Source organism: Acipenser ruthenus, chromosome 54 (genome assembly GCF_902713425.1).
Source record: "Acipenser ruthenus chromosome 54, fAciRut3.2 maternal haplotype, whole genome shotgun sequence".
NCBI lineage: Eukaryota > Metazoa > Chordata > Actinopteri > Acipenseriformes > Acipenseridae > Acipenser > Acipenser ruthenus.
In genome coordinates, this window is record NC_081242.1 from 1,547,447 (window position 1) to 1,568,124 (window position 20,678).

The 20,678-nt window shown below is 41.6% G+C and overlaps 2 protein-coding genes across 2 annotated transcripts in view; one reads left to right on the forward strand and one right to left on the reverse strand.

Annotated features, from left to right (window-relative positions):
- Positions 1-433: 433 nt before the first annotated feature.
- psme2 (proteasome activator subunit 2) lies at positions 434-12,762 on the reverse strand. The gene is made up of 11 exons (XM_059016987.1): positions 12,385-12,762; positions 10,959-10,991; positions 9,747-9,809; positions 7,102-7,188; positions 6,923-6,959; positions 5,649-5,746; positions 4,736-4,804; positions 3,951-4,018; positions 2,889-2,943; positions 1,940-2,026; positions 434-756 (listed from the first exon to the last, which is right to left on the reverse strand). Exons 1-11 carry the CDS (start codon positions 12,430-12,432, stop codon positions 676-678), a joined length of 726 nt encoding a protein of 241 aa, XP_058872970.1. The 5' UTR covers positions 12,433-12,762; the 3' UTR covers positions 434-675.
- A 4,711-nt stretch (positions 12,763-17,473) lies between these two features.
- LOC131723340 (E3 ubiquitin-protein ligase RNF31-like) overlaps positions 17,474-20,678 on the forward strand; it is a 28,593-nt gene continuing 25,388 nt past the window's right edge. The window contains 2 exon segments of the mRNA XM_059016988.1: positions 17,474-17,540; positions 20,611-20,678. The exon segment at positions 20,611-20,678 is cut by the window's right edge and continues 128 nt beyond it. Coding sequence (XP_058872971.1) covers positions 20,615-20,678 — 64 coding nt within the window. The 5' untranslated portion in view covers positions 17,474-17,540; positions 20,611-20,614.

Sequence of the window (20,678 nt, forward strand, 5' to 3'; positions counted from 1 at the left end):
CGAGGTGGCAGATCTAGGAGGCAGCGTACCTTCCCCCTTACACAGCGCCCTTTCTAATCGGGAGGGAGATTCACAGCATCAATCCTTTCTCTCTCTATCACACATCTCAGGATAAATACTACTATTATGGCTTCCGGTAGACTTTTTTTTGTGATATCATTTTGTAGTTTCTTTGATTACATGTTAAATAAAATATCTAAATTATGTTCATGAAGTATTACTTTTATTTATTTTAATTACAACTTTTAAATTCTTGGCGATGCTAAAGTTGGGCCCGTCAATCCACAGGCACTGAATTATATAATACAGGCTGCTGTTCCTCAATTCACCACCAGGTGTCTCCCTTTCCCACTAAAAATTTTAACATTCCTCAAAATGCGTGGCCCCATTTATATAAAAAATTATATACAGGTAAAATAAATTCAGACTCATGCATATTTTTTTCCAAATTTTATTTTTGATATTTTTAAACAGGACACCTTAAATGACGGCAGACTACAGTCCTCCACACACCTAGAGATTTCAAATCTAAAAACTAGCAGAAATGCAAGATGTGTGTGTGCTGTCACTTTGTGATGGGTTTTGAAGACCATCAGTTTTCTATTAAAACTTGTGAAGTTGGTAGCAAAGTGAAAAAATAAACAACTAAACATTGCCCATCCCTCTCTCTCTCTCTCAGTACATCGATGGCTTCTCTTCTCCCTTCGGATTGGTCACTTTGTCTTCGTTCTTGCTGATGATGTCATAAAGCTCCGCCTAGTAAAAAAAAGTGGGTGGGGTTTAGTTTTTTTTTTTAATGCTGAAGCCTCAATGCCATTGGCCAGTCCTATCGATGATGTCAAATCTGACAAAAACTGCACAGCGAAAACCTGCTGTTAAGATATGAAGTACCAAATACATGTCTTATAATAATAATAATAATAATAATAATAATAATAACAATAATAATTATAAATCAAAACAGAAACTGTATATATGTATTTTATACCTTACATTTAAACTTGGCTTTTGCGGTTACACAAAATCTCAGAGCGAGTTATGAGAACGATAGAATTAAAAGACAACATTTAAATAAACACTGTATACAGAATGAACTCCCTCAGCTTCATAGAGTCCAATGAAAGCTGCTGAATAATGTTCCCTTGTTAACATATTGAATTGCACACCCTCTATATAGAATGAACTCCCTCAGCTTCATAGAGTCCAATGAAAGCTGCTGAATAATGTTCCCTTGTTAACATATTGAATTGCACCCCCTCTATATAGAATGAACTCCCTCAGCTTCATAGAGTCCAATGAAAGCTGCTGAATAATGTTCCCTTGTTAACATATTGAATTGCACCCCCTCTATATAGAATGAACTCCCTCAGCTTCATAGAGTCCAATGAAAGCTGCTGAATAATGTTCCCTTGTTAACATATTGAATTGCACACCCTCTATATAGAATGAACTCCCTCAGCTTCATAGAGTCCAATGAAAGCTGCTGAATAATGTTCCCTTGTTAACATATTGAATTGCACCCCCTCTATATAGAATGAACTCCCTCAGCTTCATAGAGTCCAATGAAAGCTGCTGAATAATGTTCCCTTGTTAACATATTGAATTCCACCCCCTCTATATAGAACGAACTCCCTCAGCTTCATAGAGTCCAATGAAAGCTGCTGAATAATGTTCCCTTGTTAACATATTGAATTGCACACCCTCTATATAGAATGAACTCCCTCAGCTTCATAGAGTCCAATGAAAGCTGCTGAATAATTCAATCCTAAAATTCTAGGTGATGCAAAACTGTAGATGCTGCCGGTTAAAAATGTTTCAAAATTAAATTACAAAAGCAGCCTGTCCTCAAATGAGGACCGTGCGGCTCAACGGGTAGAGGTCAGTCCAGGGAGCCTGGTCACGCTGGAGACTGAAGCGAGAAAGAAATGTGGAAACTCACGTAGAAGCCTCTGATATCCATAAGAATGACTCGGATCTCAGAGTACACTGCCTCGTCTTTCTCATGAACCAGGGAGCGATAATCCATCTACCGGAGAGAGGGGGAGAGAGTGAGGGGGGGAGAGAGAGAGGGGGGAGAGAGAGTGAGGGAGAGAGAGAGAGAGAGGGGGGAGAGAGTGATAGAGAGAGAGGGGAGGAGAGTGAGGGAGAGAGAGGGGAGAGAGAGGGGGAGAGAGAGGGGGGAGAGAGTGATAGAGAGAGAGGGGAGAGAGAGAGGGGGAGAGAGTGATGGAGAGTGAGGGAGAGAGAGAGAGGGTGATGGGGGAGAGAGGGGGAGAGGGGGAGAGAGGGGGGAGGGGAGAGGGGGTGAGAGAAGGGTGAGAGGGAGAGAGTGAGGGGGAGAGAGGAGCGTGAGAGGGGGAGAGCGGAGCGAGAGAGGGGGGAGACGGGGGGAGAGAGTGAGGGGAGAGAGGGAGAGGGGGAGAGAGGGAGAGAGGGAGAGAGGGGAGGGGGAAGAGAGAGGGGGAGAGGGGGGAGAGAGTGAGGGGAGAGGGGGGAGAGAGGAGGGGGAGAGAGTGAGGGAAGGGGGGGAGAGGGAGAGAGAGGGGAGAGAGAGGGGAGAGAGAGAGGGGAGAGGGGGGAGAGAGTGAGGGGAGAGAGAGGGGAGAGAGAGGGGGGAGAGAGGGGGGAGAGAGTGAGGGGAGATGGGGAGAGAGAGGGGAGAGAGAGGGGGGAGAGAGGGGGGAGAGAGGGGGGAGAGAGTGAGGGGAGATGGGGATAGAGAGGGGAGAGAGATAGTGTGAGGAGTAGGTAAAAGAGATAAAACACGGACAGACAGACACACAAACACAGAGACACACACACACACAAACACACAGAGACACACACAGAGACACACCCACAAACACACAGACAGACAGACAGACACACACACACACACAGACTCTCACCACATGAGTATCCTTTGAAGCCTTGGCAACAGCGTCTCCTCTTTCTGAATAATACCTGCGAAAAAATGCAAAAACAGAGTGTGAGAGAGAGAGAGAGAGAGAGAGAGAGAGAGAGAGAGAGAGAGAGAGGTGGGGAGAGCGCCCCCTGACTGTACCCAGGCACAGCGAGGAACTGCAGCTCAAAAAAACAATTATAACATTCATAAATGGCAATTAATGACAATTATACCGATAACAACATGAGAACCAGTAATGAAATATAATGAAATAGAGAGAGAAAGAGCGCCCCCTCATTGTACACAGGCACAGCGAGGAACTGCATCTCACTAATAATAATAATAATAATAATAATAATAATAATGGATCGAGTGGTTGTAAGCCACTTTGGATCCCTGCTAATAGGCAGTCTGGGCGGTTCGAGTGCCTTTACAGGTTTAACAGCATTAATACTTCAGCACAGTCATACAGGTGTGGTTCTCACATACGCCACGCCTTAGGCTAGATATGCAAAACGCAAAAGCACCCCCGGTCCTAACAGAGGAGAGCTAACAGGGTCTTCTGGTTTTCATTTCAACTGATCTCTCAGTTACTTAACAGAACCGATTATTGGCTTAATTAGTCAAGATGAACCGGTGTTACAGATCTTTATTTATTTATTGAGCAGACGCCTTTATCCAAGGCAACTTACAGAGGCTAGGGTGTGTGAACTATGCATCAACTGCAGAGTCACTTACAACTACGTCTCACCCGAAAGACGGAGCACAAGGAGGTTAAGTGACTTGCTCAGGGTCACACAGTGAGTCAGTGGCTGAGGTGGGATTTGAACCGGGGACCTCCTGGTTACAAGCCCTTTTCTTTAACCACTGGACCATACAGCCTCCTAAGGAGAGTTCCTTCCCAAGGAGAGTTAGCTAGAGACTACTGTATAATGAAACTGAGAGAGAAAAAGGCTAGAGAGCGCCCCCTCACTGCACACAGGCACAGCAAGGAACTGCAGCTCACAATAACAACAATTATAATAATAATAATAATAATTATAATAATAAGATGATCTGTTCCTACTTGGAGATATAGGTTTGAAATCCTTCCACTTTAGTTTTCACTGCGGCGATACGTTCCAAAATCTTCTCCTAAAAATGAAATTACAAAAGAAAATGTGTTTTAAAAAATTGCCCCTCAGTGTAATACAGAACCATTATTGCCATTGCAGTGCCACTGTCTGTCTGCACTGCCATTGAAGATCATGTAGGGTATAGTCAGCACACTGTGGTCCCATTCTACCAGCCTCACCCCATTGCAGCTGCCCTATACTTGTGCTACCATCGCCCCTCAGTGTAATACAGAACCATTATTGCCATTGCAGTGCCACTGTCTGTCTGCATTGCCATTGAAGATCATGTAGGGTATAGTCAGCACACTGTGGTCCCATTCCACCAGCCTCACCCCATTGCAGCTGCCCTATACTTGTGCTACCATCGCCCCTCAGTGTAATACAGAACCATTATTGCCATTGCAGTGCCACTGTCTGTCTGCATTGCCATTGAAGATCATGTAGGGTATAGTCAGCACACTGTGGTCCCATTCCACCAGCCTCACCCCATTGCAGCTGCCCTATACTTGTGCTACCATCGCCCCTCAGTGTAATACAGAACCATTATTGCCATTGCAGTGCCACTGTCTGTCTGCAGTGCCATTGAAGATCATGTAGGGTATAGTCAGCACACTGTGGTCCCATTCTACCAGCCTCACCCCATTGCAGCTGCCCTATACTTGTGCTACCATCGCCCCTCAGTGTAATACAGAACCATTATTACCATTGCATTGAAAGATATTTCTGTTCTACTAACCTGAATTGCAACTCCAAAATCATTGCCATCTTCAATCTTAGGAATCATGTGCTGAATCCAAGTTGCAACCTTTGAAACAAAATCAGATATTATTATTATTATTATTATTATTATTATTATTTCTTTCTTAACAGACGCCGTTATCCAGGGCGACTTACAATTGTTACAAGATATCACATTATTTTTACATACAATTCCCCATTTATACAGTTGGGTTTTTACTGGAGCAATCTAGGTAAAGTACCTTGCTCAAGGGTACAGCAGCAGTGTCCACCCCCACCTGGGATTGAACCCACGACCCTCCGGTCAAGAGTCCAGAGCCCTAACCACTACTCCACACTGCTGCCCCTTAATATTAATATTAATATTTGAAGTCAATGATTAACTGGATCCATAACTCCAAATCCTAAACAAAGAAACCGAGAAAGTCGAGCAGCAGGCCAGTGATTCAATGTCTTCGAATCGCAGGGCTGGGAATCAGACTCCTATTCCACAGCAGTGTGATCCAGTCCAGGTTTTACTACCAGCTTGATCAGCCCCCAGTGTGTCTAGGTAACAAGTTCAGGTGTGTCTGATTATTAAACTCCTAGTGAAACCAGGACTGGATCAAACTGCTGTGCAGCGGGAGTCTGATTCCCATCCCTGTGATGATAACGCTGGTTATCATCACAGCAGTGGGGACACTGCTGCTGTACCCTTGAGCAAGGTGCTTTACCTAGATTGCTCCAGTAAAAACCCAACTGTATAAATGGAGAATTGTATGTAAAAATAATGTGATATCTTGTAATAATTGTAAGTCACCCTGGATGAGGGCGTCTCCTAAGAAATAAATAATAATCAGGGACTGGGTCTCACACACAGTCTCTTTGCTGTCAGGTGTTCATGGAGGTGTTTTAGCTGCCCAGGTTCTCACCAGGATGCAGGTCTCTCTGAGGGTCTTGATCTCTGGCTTCACACGATCCAGCAGCACTAGCATCTTCTCATTGCCTTTGATGAAGCCACACTTAGGAGCTGGACAGAAAACACAGGGAGACACAGAGAGGGGAGAGAGAGGGAGAGAGGGGGAGAGATAGTGAGAGAGGGTGAGGGAGATAGAGAGAGGGGAGAGGGGAGCGAGAGGGATTGAGAGAGAGAGAGAGAGAGAGAGAGGGGGGTTCAGAAATGATTTAAAAAATTTGATTGAAAAAAAGGAAATAAAACAGATCTAATGCCACACCTGTTTTTATAAAAAAAAACAGAGTAAGATTTATAATGAATTAAAGGAAAGGAAAGAAAAAGACCAACATTGAAAAAAAAGCTGAATTTCAGAAACACACAGTGAGAGGGAGAGACTAAGAGACACAGACACAGAGAGAGACAGAGACAGAGAGAGACATAGAGACAGAGACAGACACAGAGAGAGACACAGACAGAGACAGACAGAGAGACACAGAGAGAGACACACAGAGAGAGACACAGAGAGAGACACAGAGAGACAGAGACACAGAGAGACACACAGACACAGAGAGAGAGACACAGAGAGAGACACACACAGAGACACAGAGAGAGACACACAGAGAGAGACAGAGACACAGAGAGACATAGAGAGAGAGACAGAGAGAGACACAGAGAGAGACACAGAGACAGAGAGAGACACACAGAGAGAGACAGACACAGAGAGACACACAGACACACAGACACACAGAGAGACATAGACAGAGAGAGAGAGAGACATAGAGAGACAGAGACAGAGAGACACACAGACACAGAGAGAGACACAGACAGAGAGAGAGAGACATAGAGAGAGAGACAGACAGAGACAGATACACAGATTGATACACACACCGACAGACACACACACCCATGCACACACACACACACACACACCGACAGACACACACACACACACACACACACACCGACACACACACACACACACACACACACACCGACAGACACACACACATGCACACACACACACACCGACAGACACACACACACACACACACACACACCGACAGACACACACACATGCACACACACACACACACACACACACACACCGACAGACACACACACACACACACACACACACACACACACCCATGCACACACACACACACACACACACCCATGCACACACACACACACACACACACAGTGTAATGCAGGGCCATGGCTGCACGCATTCATTTCCTGCTCTGTTACCTTCTTTCTTCTTCTCGTCCTCCTTGTCAGTTTCCATCTGAAAACAAAAACAAACAAACATAAATATAATATTATATATATATATATATATATATCATGTACACACACAAGTGTGGTAAAACAGAGAACCAGCAAGATTCAAAAGTCTGAGGTGGGAGATGCACCCCCTCCTCTCTCACCTCGTCCTCCTGCTTTGGGGGATCCGGGATGGGGATTTCGAGGGGGGCGTGAATCAGACTGAGGTCCGAAACGTTCACAACATCCTCCTAAAAAAAGAAAAAAAGAAAAAAACATACTGAAACACGCATTTCAATTCCTGTATTATTTTCTGCCAATTTGATTTTTTAGGCTCAGCTCACCGCTACCACCCCTGTGCTGACAGCATTATTATTATTATTATTATTATTATTATTATTATTATTATTATTATTTATTTCTTAGCAGACGCCCTTATCCAGGACAACTTACAATTGTTACAAGATATCACATTATTTTTACATACAATTCCCCATTTATACAGTTGGGTTTTTACTGGAGCAATCTAGGTAAAGTACCTTGCTCAAGGGTACAGCAGCAGTGTCCCCCCCACCTGGGATTGAACCCACGACCCTCCGGTCAAGAGTCCAGAGCCCTGACCACTACTCCACACTGCTGGCCTATCATATGTTATCATATGCTTAGCCCTTAGGCTAGCCATGCAAAAAACGAGAGAGAGAGAGAGAGAGAGAGAGAGCGAGAGAGTGAGAAAGAGAGAGAGAGAAAGAGAGAGAGAGAGAGAGATTCTAATTGCAGTAATTACTCATTTTTCATTTCCAGTATCTGTAAACTCTACACTATACTGGACTAGATAGCATCCTTTTTCTCCAGGATATGCATCAGCTTGTACTGAACCAAACTGCTCCCCAACTGCCCCTAATTGTAACTATTTCCTGTATCTTGTATTTGATTTTCCTCTTCCAGATATCCGTATTCAGGTTTTTTTTGTAATGGCTCGTATTTGAAATCGTTCTGACCCATTTTTATCGGACTCACTGCCTGCTTTTACTGGACTTTACTCATATAAGCAGCTCGTTTTTTACTATCAGCTCTTAAAATATAATTATTTACTGTCTTCTACATTTTGCCCTTATTTGAATTTGACTATTTTCTACTGATTTTACAGTACCTTATAACTGCTCTTATCTGTAATGCAATACTCTGTACTGTGATACACTGTACAGTGATACTCTGACCTGTGATACACTGTACAGTGATACTCTGACCTGTGATACACTGTACAGTGATACTCTGACCTGTGATATCGGACTCACTGCCTGCTTTTACTGGACTTTACTCATATAAGCAGCTCGTTTTTTACTATCAGCTCTTAAAATATAATTATTTACTGTCTTCTACATTTTGCCCTTATTTGAATTTGACTTTATATTCTCCTGATTTAACCCTTAAAACTGCTCTTATCTGTAATGCGATATTCTGTAATGTGATACTTTGTACTGTGATATTCTGGATAAGAGTGTCTGCTAAGAAATAAATAATAATAATAATAATAATAATAATAATAATAATAATAATAATAATAATAATACATTTGCCACCATTCCGGGTGCTTCTCATTATTGCAATTATTCAAAAAAACTGTGGATTTATTTCTTTATCTATTTATTTTATTCATCAGTCTGTGTTGCTTTGACTGTGAGTTCAGGAGCTGCTCTTCAGTTCTAGCTGCACTGCCATAGTTATTGTATTGTGAATCGGAACAGCCCTGGCTAGGACTACAGCTCCCAGCATGCCTCTGCACCCGCGGCAATGGTGAGGGATGCTGGGAGCTGTAGTTCTTTAACTGCAATGCGCTGGGCTGGGCTGTATTACATTGTTTTGCTCAGTCTGTGTTGCTTTGACTGTGAGTTCAGGAGCTGCTCTTCAGTTCTAGCTGCACTGCCATAGACACGTGCAACACAGGCTAGATCAGCCAGTGTCTCTATAGAACAGCCAGCAGCGCCATCTAGTGCACAGCTAGAGTATTGCCAGCAAAACAAACTTGATCCACAGTGGCAGACCCCTAGATGGCGCTGCTGGCTCTTATACATAGATAGACAGATAGATAGATAGACAGATAGACAGATAGATAGATAGACAGATAGATAGATAGATAGATAGATAGATAGATAGATAGATAGATAGATAGATAGATAGATAGATAGACACAGACAGACAGGTAGAAAGAGACAGACAGATAGAGACAGACAGACAGACAGACAGGTAGATAGATAGATAGACAGACAGATAGATAGATAGATAGATAAACACAGACAGACAGACAGGTAGAAAGAAACAGACAGATAGAGACAGACAGACAGAGAGACAGGTAGATAGATAGATAAACAGACAGATACACAGACAGATCCATAGGCAGGCTTACCTTAAGGAACAAATCCAGCTGCAAGATCTTTTTAGGTACCACTAGATGGCGCTGCTGGCTCTTATACATAGATACACAGACAGATAGACAGACCGACAAGTACACAGACAGACAGACAGACAGGTAGATAGATAGATAGATAGATAGATAGATAGATAGATAGATAGATAGATAGATAGATAGATAAACACAGACAGACAGGTAGAAAGAGACAGACAGATAGAGACAGACAGACAGACAGACAGGTAGATAGATAGATAGACAGACAGATAGATAGATAGATAGATAAACACAGACAGACAGACAGGTAGAAAGAGACAGACAGATAGAGACAGACAGACAGACAGACAGGTAGATAGATAGATAGACAGACAGATACACAGACAGATCCATAGGCAGGCTTACCTTAAGGAACAAATCCAGCTGCAAGATCTTTTTAGGTATGAAATATGAGAAGAGATTGTCAGCCTAAAAAAAAAAAAGAAAAATGAGACTTTTAAAAAGCAAGCTGGCTGTCAGAGAGACTGCCTTCATTAGAATGGACCGTTTGCTATTCAGAGATGCCACCATATTTAGCGAGACAGCAGTACTAGTCTGTTTGAAGTTACCCGACATCAAAACTCCCCATCCCCAGTTCTACTGCATTCCTAGAAACAGGGGGTACATTTCGGGGGACCCTTCTACCTGCGGGATGCCCCGCTCTTAATGAAGAGACGGCGATCCATTCACAGATACCCGGGTATTTAATAAGTGAGGGGTCTGAGTGAGGAGACGTGGGCAATACAATCCTCATCCCTAGGAACTGTCGATGAGAACTCCTGGCTCCTGATCATTTCAATATTAATAATACTAGACTTCATTGAAGGGAGCTCTGAACCCCAGGACTGGGTGCAGCAGCAGCAGCAGCAGCAGGGCTAGTGTGAGTTTGTAACCCTGCTCAAACTCCTGGCTCCTGATCATTTCAATATTAATAATACTAGACTTCATTGAGGGGAGCTCTGAACCCCAGGACTGGGTGCAGCAGCAGCAGCAGCAGCAGGGCTAGTGTGAGTTTCTAACCCTGCTCAAACTCCTGGCTCCTGATCATTTCAATATTAATAATAATAATACTAGACTTCATTGAGGGGAGCTCTGAACCCCAGGACTGGGTGCAGCAGCAGCAGCAGCAGGGCTAGTGTGAGTTTGTAACCCTGCTCAAACTCCTGGCTCCTGATCATTTCAATATTAATAATACTAGACTTCATTGAGGGGAGCTCTGAACCCCAGGACTGGGTGCAGCAGCAGCAGCAGCAGGGCTAGTGTGAGTTTGTAACCCTGCTCAAACTCCTGGCTCCTGATCATTTCAATATTAATAATAATAATACTAGACTTCATTGAGGGGAGCTCTGAACCCCAGGACTGGGTGCAGCAGCAGCAGCAGCAGGGCTAGTGTGAGTTTGTAACCCTGCTCAAACTCCTGGCTCCTGATCATTTCAATATTAATAATACTAGACTTCATTGAGGGGAGCTCTGAACCCCAGGACCGGGTGCAGCAGCAGCAGCAGGGCTAGTGTGAGTTTGTAACCCTGCTCAAACACAAACTGCTCAATGGTCTGGTATTTATTTTAAACCTCTTACCTCTGTGAACAGGGACTGACGATAGGTCTCTACCTGCAAATAAAATAAAAACGGAAATTGATTAATATTTTTGAATAAATATCTTCAAATTACATTTTTTTTGCAAGCCTCCTTACCTTTTTAGAATGTTTTTTTATGATGTGTCTCAGTGTGTGTGTGTGTCTGTGTGTGTGTGTCAGAGTGTGTGTGTGTTTTCAGTGTGTCTCAGAGTGTGTGTGTGTGTGTTTCAGTGTGTCTCAGTGTCTGTGTGTGTCTCGAAGTGTGTGTGTGTGTGTATCTCAGTGTGTCTCAGTGTGTGTGTCTCTGTGTGTGTGTATCTCAGTGTGTCTCAGTGTGTGTGTGTGTGTCAGAGTGTGTGTGTGTCTCTAAGTGTGTGTGTGTGTTTCAGTGTGTCTCTCAGTGTGTGTGTCTCTGTGTGAGTATCTCAGTGTGTCTCAGTGTGTGTGTGTGTGTCAGAGTGTGTGTGTGTCTCAAAGTGTGTGTGTGTCTCAGTGTGTCTGTGTCTCAGTGTGTGTGTGCCTCAGTGTGTCTAAGAGTGTGTGTGTCTCAGAGTGTGTGTCTCTCAGTGTGTGTATCTCAGAGTGTCTCAGAGAGTGTGTGTGTCTCAGAGTGTGTGTGTTTCAGTGTCTCAGAGTGTGTGTGTGTGTGTATTTCAGTGTGTCTCAGAGTGAGTGTGTGTGTCTCTAAGTGTGTGTGTGTGTTTCAGTGTGTCTCTCAGTGTGTGTGTCTCTGTGTGAGTGTATCTCAGTGTGTCTCAGTGTGTGTGTGTGTCAGAGTGTGTGTGTGTCTCAAAGTGTGTGTGTGTCTCAGTGTGTCTGTGTGTGTCTCAGTGTGTGTGTGCCTCAGTGTGTCTAAGAGTGTGTGTGTCTCAGAGTGTGTGTCTCTCAGTGTGTGTATCTCAGAGTGTCTCAGAGAGTGTGTGTGTCTCAGAGTGTGTGTGTTTCAGTGTCTCAGAGTGTGTGTGTGTGTGTTTCAGTGTGTGTGTGTGTCTCAGAGAGTGTGTGTGTCTCAGAGTGTGTCTGTGTCTCAGAGCGTGTGCGTGTCTCTCAGTGAGCGTGCCTGCGTGTATCTCCTGTTTGTCTGCGAGGGGAATACCAAGCTCCTGCCCGCGACAGTTGCCCTGCTTCGGGTTTTAAAACGCTTTCGATTTCAGCATGGCTTCGATCCAAGAGAATGACTCGAACATTTCAGAAGTAAAACCACGCGAAAATCTTCGAAATGTGTTTGAAATTTGCCGACCGTGCAAGAATTACCAGCAGTTTAAGATCACTTGACTGCTAAAGTTACTCTATATATAACTGCACAGTCGACTGCATTAGAATTGCGGTTTTTGGACCGGCAATGAAATCATTTTAGAAAATAAAACCATTCATTAATATATACATATATATAGTTTTAAATGAAAGCATTTAGATTTTATACTCGCCTTTTGACGATTCTCATTTCCCACTTTAAGTACAGATTTTTTAGACATTATTGTATTTTTGACTCTAAGAAAAAAAAAAAAAGTTAGGTCAAATTAAACACAACTCGGTTTTTCAAAAAACAAACGCAGTTTTTAAAACCCCGTGTTTAGTTTTTATAATAACTCGTCTTGTTCTGCAGAGAGCGCGGTGTCGTGACTCGCTAATTTCTTCCTCGACGATGCATTTAACAGTTTCGCTTTTGCTTTTCGGAGATATAATACAGAGAGCTCCGTATTCATGTATAATATCCGCTCTGTTACTCTCCAAAAAGACGCGTCCTCATTGCAGGAACTGGCCCGGGGAGCGTCCGCAAATTCGCCGTCGTTTCTAAAAAGCGTTTAGCGTCACTTGCAACTCAGAACTGACGTGTTTTTTTTTCCCCCTTTCTCATTTAATTTCTCGAGATCCCCAAATTGATAATCGACTCCCCCCTCAGGAACTTTGATTTAAAAAAAACAACTACAAGTCATGAAGACAAAATAAATAAATACGCGATAAATACAGAGTGTCCTCAGATAATGAAAACATCAATACTAATTACTGCAGCGTTAGGGCTCTGGACTCTTGACCGGAGGGTTGTGGGTTCAATCCCAGGTGGGGGGGACACTGCTGCTGTACCCTTGAGCAAGGTACTTTACCTAGATTGCTCCAGTAAAAACCCAACTGTATAAATGGGGAATTGCATGTAAAAAAATAATGTGATATCTTGTAACAATTGTAAGTCGCCCTGGATAAGGGCGTCTGCTAAGAAATAAATAAATAATAATAATAATAATAATAATAATAATAATAATAATAATAATAATAATAATAATAATTAACTACGCGACCTGCCTGTTTATAAACGATTGTGCCGATTTCCAAGTAGACTATTTTTTAAATATTTTTTTTGGATTTCAAAACTTGAAAGATGAAGGTAAATGCTCACGAAAGTTTTTAGGAATGGTGTTGCTCTGCGGCTTGCGCGAGTCGTGTAAATGATATTAAAAATGCATAATGTGTTGCATATAACGTGTTTTACAGATATCTGTTTATAAATGTATTTTATATATAGTACACACACACACGGCATTGCTATTGATAGTGAGAGACACAGGGGGTACCAGATTAGACAGCTGACAATATCTTAGGCCCTGTCCACACTATGCCTTTAAACCGTATAAATTGCATTTAAACCGACTTAAAGGTGCTAAATACGGTTTGCGTTCACACTACACAGCATTTAATACCGGACTCGAGACCACCAGTCCGGTTCTAATTAGATCGCATCAGATAGTGCGGTTTATCAGAAGTGTGGACGCTGCAATACCAAAATACATTTTTTTGTGTATCCTTCAATATCCTAAAATGCTGTGTGGTATGTTTGGTGAAAAACTCAGAGCAGGCGCCTGAGGGACTTGCTATCTGTGTACACTCCGCACCTAGGTATTCATTTTTATGCTTCAAAAAATGTTTCAGGACATCTGTGTTAAACTAGTGGGGAAAATCGTATTTTTCTGGAATACGAAAGTCCAAAGTCATTGTATTTATCTTGCTCTTAATTGTATTAATACTTATACTGTGATTCTTGAAATGTATTTTTTGTTGACGACTGTAAGTCGCCCTGGATAAGGGCGTCTGCTAAGAAATAATAATAATAATAATAATAATAATAATAATAATAATAATAATAATAATAATAATAATAAATAACAAAAACACAGCGTTAAATTAGGCGATTGCAAAAATAAAATGCGAGTTAAAAGTAGGATCGGGGATGAGCAAATTACGTAATTTGTCAGCTCTGTTTGAAATAAAATTAAGAGGACCAGAATTAGGCTCAGGCAAGATATGAAGGTAAAAACAAAGACTGTTTTGTAATGAACAGCTTTTTCTGAGTTTAATTATGAAACAGAATCAGCTCAATTTGTTTAAAGGGACTTCACCTGATTAAAAATAAAACCTGAAAACGTCAAGCCCTACTCGTGTGTGCGTGTGCGTGTGCGTGTGTCTGTGTGCGTGTGCGTGTGCGTGTGCGTGTGCGTGTGTGTGCGTGTGTCTGTGTGCGTGTGTGTGCGTGTGCGTGTACGTGTCTCTGTGTGTGTGTGTGTGTGCGTGTCTCTGTGCGTGTGTGTGTGCGTGTCTCTGTGCGTGTCTCTGTGCGTGTCTCTGTGCGTGTGTGTGTCTCTGTGTGTGTGCGTGTGCGTGTACGTGTCTCTGTGTGTGTGTGTGTGCGTGTACGTGTCTCTGTGTGTGTGTGTGTGCGTGTACGTGTCTCTGTGTGTGTGTGTGTGCGTGTACGTGTCTCTGTGTGTGTGTGCGTGTCTCTGTGCGTGTGTGTGTCTCTGTGTGCGTGTAACCAGTTATAAATGATATCTGAATGTACACATTTAAAAAAATATATTTATTTATTTTCACAACATATATAAAACCAGGGAAAAGACGACGTTAAAATATGAACACTTTTTTTTTTTTTTTTACACGTAGATACCCATGTGTTTCTAGCTATCAATAGGAGGCTGTGTGGTCCAGTGGTTAAAGAAAAGGGCTTGTAACCAGGAGGTCCCCGGTTCAAATCCCACCTCAGCCACTGACTCATTGTGTGACCCTCAGCAAGTCACTTCACCTCCTTGTGCTCCGTCTTTCGGGTGAGACGTAGTTGTAAGTGACTCTGCAGCTGATGCATAGTTCACACACCCTAGCCTCTGTAAGTCGCCTTGGATAAAGGCGTCTGCTAAATAAAAATGTGGTGTGTGTGTACTATATATAAAATAAATTTATAAACAAATATCTGTAAAACAATAACGTTATATGCAACACATTATGCATTTTTAATATCATTTACACGACTCGTGTTTATTCTAGACAGAACAGCGCAAGCCGGAGAGCAACCACATTCCTAAAAACTTTCGTGAGCATTTACCTTCATCTTTCAAGTTTTGAAATCCAAAAAAAATATATAAAAAATAGTCTACTTGGAAATCGGCACAATCGTTTATAAACAGGCAGGTCGCGTCGTTAAAGTTACTTAAATATTATTTTAATACGCTCTGAAATAAATATTTTTTAAACTTTCTGTGTACATTACATGGTAACCTATATAGTAACAATATCCTGGGAGACAGTCAGCATGGTTTTAGGAAAGGGAGATCGTCTCTAACTAACCTGCTTGACTTTTTTGAGGATGCAACATCGACAATGGATAACTGCAAAGCATACGACATGGTTTATTTAGATTTCCAGAAAGCTTTTGACAAAAGTCCCGCATAAAAGATTAATTCTCAAACTGAACGCAGTAGGGATTCAAGGAAATGCATGCACATGGATTAGGGAGTGGTTAACATGTAGAAAACAGAAAGTACTGATTAGAGGAGAAACCTCAAAATGGAGCAAGGTAACCAGTGGTGTACCACAGGGATCAGTATTAGGTCCTCTGCTATTCCTAATCTACATTAATGATTTAGATTCTGGTATAGTAAGCAAACTCGTTAAATTTGCAGACGACACAAAAATAGGAGGAGTGGCAAACACTGTTGCAGCAGCAAAGGTCATTCAAAATGATCTAGACAGCATTCAGAACTGGGGAGACACATGGCAAATGAAATTTAATAGAGAAAAGTGTAAGGTACTGCATGCAGGCAATAAAAATGTGCATTATAAATATCATATGGGAGATAGTGAAATTGAAGAAGGAATCCATGAAAAAGACCTAGGAGTTTATGTTGACTCAGAAATGTCTTCATCTAGACAATGTGGGGAAGCTATAAAAAAGGCCAACGATTCTCGGATATATTGTGAGAAGTGTTGAATTTAAATCAAGGGAAGTAATGTTAAAACTTTACAATGCATTAGTAAGACCTCACCTAGAATATTGTGTTCAGTTCTGGTCACCTCGTTACAAAAAGGATATTGCTGCTCTAGAAAGAGTGCAAAGAAGAGCAACCAGAATTATCCCGGGTTTAAAAGGCATGTCGTATGCAGACAGGCTAAAAGAATTGAATCTGTTCAGTCTTGAAAAAAGAAGACTACGCAGTGATCTGATTCAAGCATTCAAAATCCTAAAAGGTATTGACAATGTCGACCCAGGGGACTGAAAAAAGAAACAAGGACCAGGGGTCACAAATTAGATAAAGGGGCATTCAGAACAAAAAATAGGAGGCACTTTTTTACACAGAGAATCATGAGGGTCTGGAACCAACTCCCCAGTAATGTTGTTGAAGCTGACACCCTGGGATCCTTCAAGAAGCTGCTTGATGAGATTCTGGGATCAATAAGCTACTAACAACCAAACGAGCAAGATGGGCTGAATGGGGCCTCCTCTCGTTTGGAAACTTTCTTTTGTTCTTATGTACATATTAATTGTATTTATTTTTTAAAATATTATATATATATATATATATATATATATATATATATATATATATATATATATAATTTTCCATATGAGAATATTACATTGGTATAGTTGTAAATAGTTTTATTCAATATTAATGTAGACTATGTTTGTAATACCACAGACCGGCCAGAAGATGGCGGTATAAAACCACTTTTTTTTATTTAACGTTGAAAGTACCTTGGTTAAAAATAGGCAAAGTAGGTCAATATTTAACTATGGATTTAATTTACTATTTTTTTTTTTTTCTTTTTAAGAGAAAACGTTTTTTTTTAAGCTAGCTTGAAACACACCTAAGGTTTTAGTGTATTAAAAAAAATAACAATAATAAAAAAATAATATAATTCAGCCGACAAAATGAATGCCGAGTTAGGAAACTGACGTCATTTTGGCTCTTAAAGGGAGAGCCTCGTCTATTATAATAGAGGACGGTAGATCCAAAATGGCGAACACAGGGCTACAGTGTCTTCGTAACATTACGCTTTCCATTTTAAATTAAATTTCACGCACTGTACAGTTTCGTCTACGCAAAACGAAACTTATCCAGGGTTTCCTTGAATGATCAAGTTTAGATTACTTTTAGTCAACCCGAGAAACGACACAGAGAAAACGGCCTGGGTAATATAAAATAATATTTTTTTATGTACGTTAATTCTTTAGTAATTTTTTTTTTGTGTGTGTGTGTGTGTGTTTGTTTTGCTTCGAGTTAATTCGTTTTCATTTTTGACTCCCCTTCTAGAAAAGGTAAGTAAAAAATACAAAAGATATACGTTTAAAATAAATTAAAAATACGTGAAACTTAATTCTTAATACGGACGGTAGCTCGCCAAACACAGGATTTTGTAGTAATTATATTTCGTGTAGCTTCACTGGGACTTTAAACATATCGTGTTTGCTTCTGTTTTTTTTTTATTTTGAAGGCGGTTTCCTTATTGAACCGGTCTTTCTCTTACAAAATATCACAACGCGAGAAAGACAACAAAATAATCGACCTGCTGTGTTACTCTTTCCTCTGGAGTTACACAATTATAATCACGTTTCTCTTCTCTCACCTTTTCTCATTTCCTCTCGAGTTCGACTCCTCTCTAGACTATTCGACAAAAGTTTCGCATCGCCTCGAATTTTAGGATTTTATTTTACGTCGTGTATTAAAAAAAACTACAAAATGATATCGCAAAATAAAGAGTCTACCGGAAGCCATCCTAGCAGTCCAGTAGCATTTCATATTAGATTTCAGAAATGTCACATTTTTCCAGTCAGTTTTTTCAATGTTAAGTATCTGGAAAACTACAAAACGGTGTGGAATTCAATATGTTAACAAGGGAACATTATTCAGCAGCTTTCATTGGACTCTATGAAGCTGAGGGAGTTCATTCTATATAGAGGGTGTGGAATTCAATATGTTAACAAGGGAACATTATTCAGCAGCTTTCATTGGACTCTATGAAGCTGAGGGAGTTCATTCTATATAGAGGGTGTGCAATTCAATATGTTAACAAGGGAACATTATTCAGCAGCTTTCATTGGACTCTATGAAGCTGAGGGAGTTCATTCTATATAGAGGGTGTGCAATTCAATATGTTAACAAGGGAACATTATTCAGCAGCTTTCACTGGACTCTATGAAGCTGAGGGAGTTCATTCTATATAGATGGGGTGGAATTCAATATGTTAACAAGGGAACATTATTCAGCAGCTTTCATTGGACTCTATGAAGCTGAGGGAGTTCATTCTATATAGAGGGGGTGCAATTCAATATGTTAACAAGAGAACATTATTCAGCAGCTTTCATTGGACTCTATGAAGCTGAGGGAGTTCATTCTATATAGAGGGGGTGCAATTCAATATGTTAACAAGGGAACATTATTCAGCAGCTTTCATTGGACTCTATGAAGCTGAGGGAGTTCATTCTATATAGAGGGTGTGCAATTCAATATGTTAACAAGGGAACATTATTCAGCAGCTTTCATTGGACTCTATGAAGCTGAGTGAGTTCATTCTATATAGAGGGTGTGCAATTCAATATGTTAACAAGGGAACATTATTCAGCAGCTTTCATTGGACTCTATGAAGCTGAGGGAGTTCATTCTATATAGAGGGGGTGCAATTCAATATGTTAACAAGGGAACATTATTCAGCAGCTTTCATTGGACTCTATGAAGCTGAGGGAGTTCATTCTATATAGAGGGTGTGCAATTCAATATGTTAACAAGGGAACATTATTCAGCAGCTTTCATTGGACTCTGTGAAGCTGAGGGAGTTCATTCTATATAGAGGGGGTGGAATTCAATATGTTAACAAGGGAACATTATTCAGCATCTTTCATTGGACTCTATGAAGCTGAGGGAGTTCATTCTATATAGAGGGGGTGCAATTCAATATGTTAACAAGGGAACATTATTCAGCAGCTTTCATTGGACTCTATGAAGCTGAGGGAGTTCATTCTATGTAGAGGGGGATGATGCTAAACTGGGAATACCATATCCCACAATCCAACTGGATTGCTCCAGAGTTTATCCTGCTGCGGCTTTCATCAGAATCGCTGCAGGCACCGTTGACCCCCCAGTTTGTTTACATTATCCCAGTCTTAGCTGCAGGTAAACACGCGTCCTCTCTATGTGTCTTTTACTTACTGACCAGACAGAGAGACAGCAGACAGGAGAGAGAGAGAGAGAGAGAGAGAGAGAGACAGACTGTGCTTTACAATGCTTCCCTATGCTTTACCAGACCTCTCTGTGCTTTACAATGCTTCCCTATGCTTTACCAGACCTCTCTGTGCTTTACAGTGCTTCCTTATGCTTTACCAGACCTCTCTGTGCTTTACAATGCTTCCTTATGCTTTACCAGACCTCTCTGTGCTTTACAATGCTTCCCTATGCTTTACCACACCTCTCTGTGCTTTACAATGCTTCCCTATGCTTTACCAGACCTCTCTGTGCTTTACAATGCTTCCCTATGCTTTACCAGACCTCTCTGTGCTTTACAATGCTTCCCTATGCTTTACCAGACCTCTCTGTGCTTTACAATGCTTCCCTATGCTTTACCAGACCTCTCTGTGCTTTACAATGCTTCCCTATGCTTTACCAGACCTCTCTGTGCTTTTACAATGCTTCCCTATGCTTTACCAGACCTCTCTGTGCTTTACAATGCTTCCCTATGCTTTACCAGACCTCTTTGTGCTTTACAATGCTTCCCTATGCTTTACCAGACCTCTCTGTGCTTTACAATGCTTCCCTATGCTTTACCACACCTCTCTGTGCTTTACAATGCTTCCCTATGCTTTACCACACCTCTCTGTGCTTTACAATGCCTCCCTATGCTTTACCAGACCTCTCTGTGCTTTACAATGCTTCCCTATGCTTTACCAGACCTCTCTGTGCTTTACAATGCTTCCCTATGCTTTACCAGACCTCTCTGTGCTTTACAATGCTTCCCTATGCTTTACCAGACCTCTCTGTGCTTTACAATGCTTCTCTATGCTTTACCAGACCTCTCTGTGCTTTACAATGCTTCCCTATGCTTTACCAGACCTCTCTGTGCTTTACAATGCTTCCCTATGCTTTACCAGACCTCTTTGTGCTTTACAATGCTTCCCTATGCTTTACCAGACCTCTCTGTGCTTTACAATGCTTCCCTATGCTTTACCAGACCTCTCTGTGCTTCACAATGCTTCCCTATGCGTCCCACTGTATTTTTCGGAACCTTGCTAGTTACTCTTCAGGCCTGCGTTTTGTTGAACCCTGGTCTTGCTGGAGGTTTCTTTCCCTGTAGTAGTAAAACCCTTTAAATGACTGTCCCTCTGTGTGTCGTCGCAGGGTGATGACCTCATCACAGAGAGCCCGGCTTGCCCAGCTGCGGCAGGAGGCGGTGCTGTCACTCATTT

Coding starts and splice junctions, on each gene's coding strand:
- psme2 (XM_059016987.1), bottom strand. CDS start 12,432: ATGTCTAAAAAATCTGTACTTAAAGTGGGAAATGAGAATCGTCAAAAG. Junction 9,810..10,958: donor GTCAGTCCCTGTTCACAGAG/GTAAGAGGTTTA, acceptor TTTTTTTTTTAG/GCTGACAATCTCTTCTCATA. Junction 4,805..5,648: donor TCAGAGAGACCTGCATCCTG/GTGAGAACCTGG, acceptor TTTGTTTCAAAG/GTTGCAACTTGGATTCAGCA.